General features: G+C 55.4%; 1 protein-coding gene across 4 annotated transcripts in view; it reads left to right on the forward strand.

Moving 5' to 3' along the window:
- Positions 1–9,274, forward strand: part of PAX7 (paired box 7) — a 156,568-nt gene extending 147,294 nt beyond the window's left edge. For all 4 annotated transcript variants that reach the window (XM_072917399.1, XM_072917398.1, XM_041720411.2 and 1 more), the window contains exons 9-10: positions 1,215–1,461; positions 7,882–9,274. In XM_072917399.1, the coding sequence (XP_072773500.1) occupies positions 1,215–1,461; positions 7,882–7,997 (363 nt within the window). In that variant the 3' untranslated portion in view covers positions 7,998–9,274. The remainder of the gene's footprint in view (positions 1–1,214; positions 1,462–7,881) is intronic.
- The last annotated feature ends 2,199 nt before the right edge of the window (positions 9,275–11,473 follow it).

Genomic DNA, 11,473 nt, shown 5'->3' on the forward strand with positions numbered 1-11,473 from the left:
CCTCCGCCGAGTTCCCCTCCCGGACAAATTCTCCTCCAGGAGCGGAGCCGGGAGGGGATTTTCCATCAAGGCAAAGTGTCTTTGCAGCACTCCCGAGCCCTTCCGGGGGGAGGAGGAGATGCTTTAGAAAGCAGAGGCCAGCTCGTGGCTGGGCATTCACCCCGAGCCCGCTGGGGCGGGGAGGAGGGGCCGGGAAGGTGTCGGGGTGAGCAGGAAGGGGATCCTCGGCCCCATAAACCCCCCCAGTGTCCTTCCCGAGAATGCAGCCCCGGCACAAAAGCTCACCAGGCCGCTGCTGGCGGATAAAGGGCTCATTTTACCACTTGCCAGGCTCCAAATATTTCCAATTTGCCACTTTAATTGATGTCAATAAGGTTATGCTAAATTCGGAGATTTGGAGCCCGCTCGGCATCTGAGCGCCGGCCGCCCCCCCGAGGTGACCGTCCCCTGTCCCCGCTCCCCCCGCCCCAGCCCCGACACGACCGAGAGGCTTCAGGAACCCCCGGCCCTTCCCCTGCCAACCTTTTCCACCCTTAACTCGGAATTAGCCCGGGGAAATTCTGCTGCTCCCTGGCGGGACCGGGGTCCCCGTGTGAAGGGCACAGCCTCACCCCCAGCTCAGCCCCGGGAACAAATCTGGCATTTTTGTTGGGAAAAAAAAAATTAAAAAAAAAAATAGGAGGAAAAAAAAAACACCAACAAAAACCCAATTAGTTCATCTGGTTCAGGTCTCAAAGCAGGAAGATTTTTTTTGTGTGTAAATTCAATTACATTTTCCAACCGAGCACTGAGAGGAGCCGGACCAGGACCTGTTACCCTTTAACTTTTGGGGGCAAAGGGACCTCGGACGTTTCAGCCCCTGAAGCTGCATCAAAGCCAGCCAGGGTTTGATGTGCTTTGCTTGGGGACCTTTGCAAATCTGACTTCCCGAGAACCGGAGCTGTCCTCACCGTCCTTTTGGGAAAATCGGGATTTTTCTCCTGGTTTTCCATGCCCCTTGTGCTCGTCATTGGCAGGGCAACAAAATACCCTCAAAATCCGAATGGGCTGAGTGGAGCCGCTGTGTTCAGGGTTCCAGGAGAGCCCCGGTGGGGTCTGGGGGAGCAGAGCTGGGCTCTCCCACCCGTGTGGGCTCTGTCCACCCCAAATCACATATTTTTGGGGGCTGTTTATCCTCTCACCCAGCCCCTGACGGTTTCTCGGTGTCTCTGCAGGTGATGAGCATCCTGAGCAACCCCAGCGGGGTCCCGCCGCAGCCGCAGGCCGATTTCTCCATCTCTCCCCTGCACGGCGGGCTGGACAGCACCAACTCCATCTCGGCCAGCTGCAGCCAGCGCAGCGACTCCATCAAGTCCGTGGAGAGTCTCCCGACCTCGCAGTCCTACTGTCCCCCCACCTACAGCACCACCAGCTACAGCGTGGACCCCGTGGCCGGCTACCAGTACGGCCAGTACGGCCAGAGTAAGTGCTGGGAGAGATTCCCCCGTCCCACGAAGGGCAGGAGCGAGGGAGGCAGTGGGGGGTTGGATTTATACACCCAAATTCTGCCTTTTTTGCGTGGGAGACCCCTGGAAGTTTGTCCTGCTGGAAGTGAAATCTGCTGATGGGTTGCTCCTCCCCTGGCAGTGAATCTGAAAATCCCAATCTGAAAATCCCAAAGAAACGTTTTAGGTGATGTTGGAATCTGAGGTGTTGATGATTCCCAGATTGTAGAAAGTCTCTGTCTGTCAGCCCCGCTGCCAAAAAAGTCATAATTTGTGCTGTTTCAAGGTTGTTTATTCTGTTTATCTCTACCATGTTCTGCTGCCCTGCCGCAGCTCTGTCCTGCAGGGCAGCGTGTGGGGCTCTGCCCTCAGTGGGATGGTACAAACATTAAATACCACAAACTACCTGTGCTGGATTTACAATAACGTGCCAATATCTGTCACCTACGTTGGACAGTGTGTCCCCAGCCTGAACCAACAGAAAAATGCCAACACCACAGTGAAACATGGAGGGCATGAAGAAGGAGAAAAAGGACAAGGCACACCCAATTTCCTCCATCTTGTCCCCTTTGGACCCCTAATCTAGAAACCAAAAATTTTACTTTTGCACCCATGTCACACTTAATTATTACTGATATCAAACACTCAGAGCTGGTAATTCATGCTGTAAGACTGAAAACTCTTTTCCATGGGCAGAGATCACAGCCAGTGTCTCTGGGGGCTCTGTCCAGGGGGTTCCTGACCCCTGCCAGGGTCCCAGGGCAGCCAGAGGGAAGCTCTGGGTTCCCTCAGAGCAGTTCGGCAGCAGGGCTGGGGCTGGAGTGCCGAACCTGCCCTGGCACAGGGACAGCACGGCCAGAGGTGACAGGGACAGCCCAACCAGGTGACAAGGAGAGCCTGGCAGGGGGTGACAGGGACAGCCTGGTCAGGGGGGTGTTGTCCCTTTTGGGTGACAAAGGACAGCCCAGTCAGAAGGTGCTGTCCCTTCTAGGTGACAGGGACAGTCTGGCTGGAGATGACAAGGACAGCCTGGCCAGTGGGAGCTGTCCCAGCTGGGTGACGAGGACAGCCTGGCAGAAGGTGAGAGAGACAGCCTAGGACAGCCTGGCAGGAGGTGACAGGGACACCCCGTTCAGGGGGGTGTTGTCCCTTCTGGGTGACCAGAACAGGATGGTCGGGAGGGCTGTCCTGGCCAGGTGACAAAGACAGCCTGGCAGGAGGTAACAGGGCCAGCCCGGCCGGGTGACAGGGACACCCTGGTCAGGTGACAGGGACAGTGTGGCTGCAGGTGACAGGGCCAGCCTGGCCAGGTGACAGGGTCAACCCAGCCAGGAGGTGACAGTGCCAGCCTGGCCAGGTGACAGGGACACCCTAGTCAGGTGACAGTGCCAGCCCAGCCAGGTGACAGGGCCATCCCAGCCAGGAGGTGACAGTGCCAGCCCAGCCAGGAGGTGACAGTGCCAGCCCAGCCAGGTGACAGTGCCATCCCAGCCAGGAGGTGACAGGGCCAGCCCGGCTGGGTTACAGGGACACCCTGGTCAGGTGACAGGGACAGTGTGGCTGCAGGTGACAGGACCAGCCCAGCCAGGTGACAGGACCAGCCCAGCCAGCAGGTGACAGTGCCAGCCCAGCCAGGAGGTGACAGGGCCAGCCCGGCTGGGTTACAGGGCCAGCCTGGTCAGGCGACAGGGACAGTGTGGCTGCAGGTGACAAGGACAGTGTGGCTGCAGGTGACAGGGCCAGCCTGTCCAAGTGACAATGACAGCCCGGCCGGGTGACAGGGACAGTGTGGCTGCAGGTGACAGAGCCAGCCTGCTCAGGAGGTGACAGTGCCAGACCGGCCGGGTGACAGGGCCAGCCCAGCCAGGAGGTGACAGTGCCATCCCAGCCAGGAGGTGACAGTGCCAGCCAGGAGGCGACAGTGCCATCCCAGCCGGGAGGTGACAGTGCCAGCCCCGCGGCCGGGGCCCTTCTCACCTGCCGCGTGTCCCGCTGGCAGCGGCGCTGCCCCGCGAGGGTTAAAGGCGCATCCTCCGCTGCCGCTGCCGCTGCCCCGCTGCCCTCACCCTCCCCCGGCCCTTTCATGTCCCCAATGCGAACCGGCTGTGGCGGCAGCCGCCAGCGACCCCCCGCCCCTCCTCTGCTTGTGGCTCGGCAGTTTGATCTGTGACCCCCCGACCTTCCCCTCGCTTCTGCATGCGGGGCTGGACACACGTGCTATTGATAAAAATCTTCAACAAATTCCGATACCATGGATTTCCAATCAGGATTCCCTCGGGCGAGGCGTTAGTCACACCCGCGTGTGTAAAAAATAAACCCGGGTGGGGGAGGAGAAAGGAGGGTTTGTCCGGGCCGCTGCAGGAATTTTGGATTTTGGCTGGGGATGGGATGCTCGCGCGGTTTGTGTCGCTCCTCGGGCCCGGGTCCGGTTTCTGTCACCGTCACCTCGGGAATTGGCGCTGCCCCTCAGGCGCAGCTGACATTGGAATTGGGAGGTTTTTCTGCCTTTCCCTGAGCCTCCTGTGCTCTGCGGAGAATTCAGTTCCTCCTCCTTTGGGGATTTTCTCTTCCCTTCAAACTCTCCCTCAGCGCGTCGGTCTGGGGGGACCCCGCGGGGTCATTTCCTCACATCAGCTGCTCCTTCCTGCTCTGATGCGACACGAGAGCATCAAAACGCTTTTTAGGTGATAAAACATATTCATTGCTTAATGCAAAGTATCGTTTTGAGGCTATATAATGTAATGGTGTACATAATGTGATGTCATTAATGATATATCATGGTATTTATATATAATATAATATATACCATAAAATTATAAATTTGATAATTTTAAAATATTTTATCATTTTAAATAAAATAATATTACTTTATAAAATAATATATAGTATAATATTGCATAATATTATATATAATATTCTATAATATTATATATAATATATATGTTATATTATACATAATATATATAATATATTATATATATATTATATAATATTATATAATATAATATTCTATAATATTCTATAATATAATATAATATAATATATATGTATAATAATTATATAGATAATTATATAGATAATATATAATAAAAATATATTATAATTATATATAATATATAATTATATATAATAAAAATATATTATCTATAGAATAGAATAGAATTATATATAAATAGAACATATATTATTATGTAATATAATGACATTATATTATATTATTATGTAATATAATGACATTATATTGTATTTATATTTATATATAATATATAAATATAATATAATGTAATTAATATAAGTTATATTATTCCCAGTTTTCCACAAACAAACCCAGCCTCGCTTTCCCTCTCACTTAAACAGAATAACAAACAATTTCCGTAAATTTCTGGGCTTATTTTGGCCTCTGCCCCACTGAACCAACAAACCCCATCCCTGAATTCTGCCTGGGATCCCCTGGTGCCTGTGGGGAATTCCAGCGAGGAACATTTGGGGTTTTTGGGGATTTCCTCCTGGCAGGAGGTTGGAGCTGGGGGAGCGCGCAGGGAACCAGGGACTGGACAAAAGGAAACGGCCTCAAACGGCACCAAGGGAGGTTCAGGTTGGATTTTGGGGGAAAATTCCTGCATTGAAAGGGGCTCAGGCAGAAATGGGCTGCCCAAGGAGATGCCGTCCTTTGAAATATCCCCAAAAAATTGATCCAGTGCTCGGAGAGAGGGAACGGGGCTGGGCAGTGCTGGGTTAAGGTCTGGACTCGATGATCTCGGGGGGGTTTTCCAACCTCCCTGACAATTCCAGGATTTTGTGGGCTCCACCTGCTCGCCCCCTCCTTCCCCCAGGGCCACCCAGTGCGGGTGACAGCGGGGACAGAGCCACCAGCAGCGGTGAAAGCCCTGAGAGAGCGGGGCAAGCTCGGGGGGAGAGCTGCGGGAGGGACCCCTGGAAGGTGCGGGAGCACACGCAGCATTCCCGAGCTGCTCCCGGTGGGTTATTGTCGGAATCTGAGCTATTGATGATCCCAAAATTGTAGAAAGTCTCTGTCTTTCAGCCCCACTGCCAAAGAAGTCATAATTTGTGCTGTTTGAAGGGTGTTTATTCTGTTTATCTCTAACATGTTCTGCTGCCCTGCCTCAGCTCTGTCCTGCAGGGCAGCGTGTGGGGCTCTGCCCTCAGTGGGATGGTACAAACATTAAATACCAGAAACTACCTGTGCTGGATTTACAATAACGTGCCAATATCTGTCACCTACGTTGGACAGTGTGTCCCCAGCCTGAACCAACAGAAAAATGCCAACACCACAGTGAAACATGGAGGGCATGAAGAAGGAGGAAAAGGACAAGACACACCCAATTCCTCCATCTTGTCCCCTTTGGACCCCTAATCTAGAATCCTAAAATTTTACTTCTGCACCCGTGCCACACTTAATTATTACTCTTATCAAACACTCAGAGCTGGTAATTGATCCTGTAAGATTGAAAACTCTTTTCCATGGACAGAGATCACAGCCAGTGTCTCTGGGGGCTCTGTCCAGGGGGTTCTGACCCCTGCCAGGGCAGCCAGAGGGAAGCTCTGGGTTCCCACAGGTTATCCCGGGATCTCTCCGCTCCCCGAGCCGCCCCATCCCGCCCGGGGGGAGCGGGGCCGTGTTAATGCTGCCGGTGATGGAACGCGGGAGCGTGAAGGGAATTCTAATGGATCTGCCAAGTCTAATCAGGATTGGTGCGTGGAAGGGGCTCCTCTGGGGCCGCCGCTGACAGGGCGTTGATGGCTGAGATTTGTTTACTCATTGGCAGCCATCGGGCCGCTCCTGCCAGCTCCTGATTAAGCTAATTGGGGCCATTAGAGGAGCGGAGGGGGACTTTGAGTGAAGCGCGGCTAATGAGCAGTGTCACCGTCCTGTCCCAGCCCTGTCCCCCTCACCCCGGAGCTGGGACCTGCCGTGCCCTCCGGGGCTGGGGCTGCTCTCCCTCCCCGGGTGGAAGGAGGGAAGAGGTTTCCGTGGGATGGAGGGAGGCAGGCAGAGCCCACAGCCCTGAGGCAGCAGCGGCCGAGGCAGCTGCGAGCCCAGACCTGGGCAGCTTCCACCGAAATCTCTGGAATCGCATCCAGCAGCATCAGCAGCACCCGGAGCGGCAGCCGGGAAGGTTTATCCCAAACCTCCAGGCTCAGCTCCCTCAGAACCCCCCTTTTCCATGGTGGAATTTCAGCTCTTTTCAGGTGTTCATGGAGGGAGCCGAGGGTCTCCCCTCCCCTCGGCTGTGCTGAGCCCCAGCAGGGCTTGTCCTGCTCCTGGCAGCTCCAGCCGAGCTCCGAGCCCTTCCTGGGAGAGCAGGAGGTCCCTGATGTGTGTGACACCTCTGGGCTGTCCCTGATGTCCTGCAGGACCTGTCCCATCCCAGCTCTGAGCCCTTCTTGGGGGAACGGGAGGTGCCTGGTGTGTGTGACACCTCTGGGCTGCCTCTGATGTCCTACAGGACCTGTCCCATCCCAGCTCTGAACGTTTCCTGGGGGAGCAGGAGGTCCCTGGTGTGTGTGACAGCTCCATCCCAGCTCTGAGCCCTTCCTGGGGGAGCGAGAGGTCCCTGGTGTGTGTGACATCTCTGGGCTGTCCCTGATGTCCTGCAGGACCTGTCCTGCTCCTGGCAGCTCCAGCCGAGCTCTGAGCCCTTCCTGGAGGATCAGGAGGTTCCTGGTGTGTGTGACATCTCTGGGCTGTCCCTGATGTCCTGCAGGACCTGTCCCATCCCAGCTCTGAGCCCTTCCTGGAGGATCAGGAGGTTCCTGGTGTGTGTGACATGTCTGGGCTGTCCCTGATGTCCTGCAGGACCTGTCCTGCTCCTGGCAGCTCCATCCCAGCTCTGAGCCCTTCCTGGGGGAGCAGGAAGTCCCTGGTGTGTGTGACATCTCTGGGCTGTCCCTGATGTCCTGCAGGACCTGTCCCATCCCAGCTCCGAGCCCTTCCTGGGGGAGCAGGAGGTCCCTGGTGTGTGTGACATCTCTGGGATGTCCCTGCTGCCCTGCAGGACCTGTCCCATCCCAGATCTGAGCATTTCCTGGGAGAGCAGGAGGTCCCTGGTGTGTGGTACAGCTCTGGGCTGTTCCTGATGTCCTGCAGGACCTGTCCTGCTCCTGGCAGCCCCATCCCAGCTCTGAGCGTTTCCTGGGGGAACAGGAGGTCCCTGGTGTGTGTGACATCTCTGGGCTGTCCCTGCTGCCCCGCAGGACCTGTCCCATCCCAGCTCTGAGCCCTTCCTGGGGGAGCAGGAGGTCCCTGGTGTGTGTGACAGCTCCATCCCAGCTCTGAGCATTTCCTGGAGGAGCAGGAGGTCCCTGGAGCTGCCCTGCAGGGCTGCAAGGGGTCACTGAGTGTCCCCCGTGTCCTCACTGTCCCTTTCCCCCGCAGCCGCCGTGGATTACCTGGCCAAGAACGTCAGCCTGTCCACGCAGCGCCGCATGAAGCTGGGCGAGCACTCGGCCGTGCTGGGGCTGCTGCCGGTGGAGACGGGCCAGGCCTACTGAGAGTCCCCCAGCCACCTCTGGAGAGCCCCCCAGCCACCTCTGGAGAGCCCCCCTGGCTTCCAGGGATCCTTGCTGAGCCCTTCCACCCCAGCTGCCGAGGAGATGGGAAGGAACCCGGCTCCTCCAGAGCATTCCAGAGGCGAGTCCGGCCTGCGGGGCCCGACTCCTCCTGTGGCCAGAGACGATGGGCTGGGTGCATTGATCACCCCTGCTCCAGCCCTCCCTCCAAACCCCCTGGCCACGGCGTTCCCCACGCTCCAGGACTTGCCATTCCCTAGGTAGCTGGTGTAGTCAAAGCCAAATTGAGCGCTTTGGGGTTTTTTTGGTTTGTTTTTTTTTTCTTTGTAAAGGAAAAAAAAAAAGTTTCATTTTGTTTCCTTTTCTTTCCGTTGCTGTAAATTTGGTGAATGTTGTATAGGAAGGAATAACCCAGCCGAGCATTAAGGGTGATGTAAATCGGGACCACGGAAGACCTATGGACCAAATATAAGGACTTGTTTAAAAAAACAAACAAACAAACAAACTGCAAAGACAAATGAAAGCAGAAAAACATTTATTCAAGGGACAGCAAATTCCCCCAGCCCAGCCTACCCTCCCTCCTCACCGGTGGCTTCCCAAAGCAGGGCTGGGATGGAATTCCAGCCAGCCTGGGATCTTCGGGAAACAGAAACGGCTGCAGGAGGAGCGGAGAAGGAGGGCACGGGTGACACTCTGCTCCTCTGAGGGACAATCCAGACCCGAGTGTCACCGCCCGGCCCCGGCAGCAGAGCGGCGGCAGCGGGGACAGCGCTGGCCTGGCACGAGGAGGGGCTGCGGACACACCTGGGGACACGAGCAGGGCTCCTGGTGGCCCTGCTGTCCCTGAGCTGGCCACGGGAGCAAAGAGCAGAGGGCAGGGCCAGGAACTCACTGAGCAGAGCCGGGTTCAGCCACGGGAGTCGCCTGGAAGGGAGCGGAGCTGGGCCTGGAGGTGCTGCCCTGCCCAGGACGTGGAGCCAGGACAGAGCACTGAGGGGTTTCTGCAGCGGCCAGGACGGGGAGGTGCTCCAGCTGCTCCTCTCCTCTCTGCAGGGGTGGGATTCACCTTCCCGAGGCATTCCCTGTGCTTTGCTCCATCCATCATCCATCCATCCATCATCCATCCATCCATCCATCCATCCATCCATCCATCCATCCATCATCCATCCATCCATCCATCCATCCATCCATCCATCCATCCATCATCCATCCATCCATCCATCCATCCATCCATCATCCATCATCCATCCATCCATCCATCCATCCATCCATCCATCCATCATCCATCCATCATCCATCCATCCATTCATCATCCATCATCCATCCATCCATCCATCCATCCATCATCCATCCATCATCCATCCATCCATCATCCATCCATCATCCATCATCCATCCATCCATCCATCCATCCATCCATCCATCCATCATCCATCATCCATCCATCCATCCATCCATCCATCCATCCATCCATCCATCCATCCATCCATCATCCATCAACCATCCATCCATCCATCCATCCATCATCCATCCATCATCCATCCATCCATCATCCATCCATCATCCATCATCCATCCATCCATCCATCATCCATCCATCCATCCATCCATCCATCCATCCATCCATCCATCATCCATCCATCCATCCATCATCCATCCATCATCCATCCATCATCCATCCATCCATCCATCCATCCATCCATCCATCCATCATCCATCATCCATCCATCCATCCATCCATCATCCATCCATCATCCATCCATCCATCATCCATCCATCCATCCATCCATCCATCATCCATCATCCATCCATCCATCCATCCATCCATCCATCCATCCATCCATCCATCATCCATCCATCATCCATCCATCCATCCATCATCCATCATCCATCCATCCATCCATCCATCCATCATCCATCCATCATCCATCCATCCATCCATCCATCCATCCATCATCCATCCATCATCCATCCATCCATCCATCATCCATCATCCATCCATCCATCCATCCATCCATCATCCATCCATCATCCATCCATCATCCATCCATCCATCCATCCATCCATCCATCCATCCATCCATCATCCATCCATCATCCATCCATCCATCATCCATCCATCCATCCATCATCCATCCATCCATCCATCCATCCATCCATCCATCCATCATCCATCATCCATCATCCATCATCCATCATCCATCCATCCATCCATCCATCCATCCATCCATCCATCCCCAGCCCAGTCCCACCGTCCCTTCCCCCTGCTTTTGTGCCCCCTCCCCACAAATCCAGATCCTGTTCCCTGGATTTATCCTCCCACTTTTCTCCTCCCCTGCTTTTGTGTCACCTCCCGTCCCTGCTCGGACAAGCCCAGCCCGCAGCCCCCGGTCACCGCTGAGGCGCCGCCCTCCCGGGGGTGACACATTTCCCTTTTGGCTGAGGGAAAAAAGGGAATGGCCCTCGGAGATCCCTGAGCATTCCCAGTGGGGCTGAGGTCACCCTGGAGAGGGTCAGGAAAGCTGGCCCGGGATGAGGCTGGAGCTGAGGTGTGAGAGGCATGGTGGCCACAAGCAGCATTTGGTGTCCCCCACGGGCAGAGCTGTGTCCCACACAGGCAGAATTGTGTCCCCCACAGGCAGAGTTGTGTCCCCCACGGGCATAATTGTGTCCCCCACGGGCAGATTTGTGTCCTCCCCAGGCAGAGCTGTGTCCCACACAGGCAGAGCTGTGTCCCACACAGACAGATTTGTGTCCACCACAGGCAGAGTTGTGTCCCACACAGGCAGAGCTGTGTCCTGCATGGACAGACTTTGGTGTCCCCCATGGACAGAGTTGTGTCCTCCATGATCAGAGTTGTGTCCCACACAGGCAGATTTGTGTCCCCCATGGGCAGAGTTCAGTGTCCCTCATGGGCACAGTTTGGTGTCCCCCACAGACAGAGTTGTGTCCCACACGGGCAGAGCTGTGTCCTGCATGGACAGACTTTGGTGTCCCCCAAGGGCAGAGTTGTGTCCCCCATGATCAGAGATGTGTCCCACATGGGCAGAGTTGTGTCCCCCAAGAGCAGAGTTTGGTGTCCCCCACAAGCAGAGCTGTGTCCCCCATGGGCAGAGTTGTGTCCCCCAAGAGCAGAGCTGTGTCCCCCATGAGTATTTCGGTGTCCCCCACAGGCAGAGTTTGGTGTCCCCCGTGGGCTGTCGGGGTTTGTGACGCCCTGATCCCCTTCAGATCTCTGCTTTCACAGCAAATTTCTGCTTTTGTGCGTTGAGGGACCCCTTGGCCGCTCCAGGTTGCTGAAGGAGACTTCCCTGGTTCTCCCCTCTGCCACCCTTCCCAAACCAGCTGGAATGTTCTGGCAGCTGGAACATCTTCCTGGGCGCTTCCCCTGCCTGGTCCCCTCCCCGTTCATCACGAGCCACCAGGCCACTGTCCCTGCAGCCATCTGGACCAGCTCCCCT

This window comes from Taeniopygia guttata, chromosome 21 (genome assembly GCF_048771995.1).
Source record: "Taeniopygia guttata chromosome 21, bTaeGut7.mat, whole genome shotgun sequence".
NCBI classification, from domain to species: Eukaryota; Metazoa; Chordata; class Aves; order Passeriformes; family Estrildidae; genus Taeniopygia; species Taeniopygia guttata.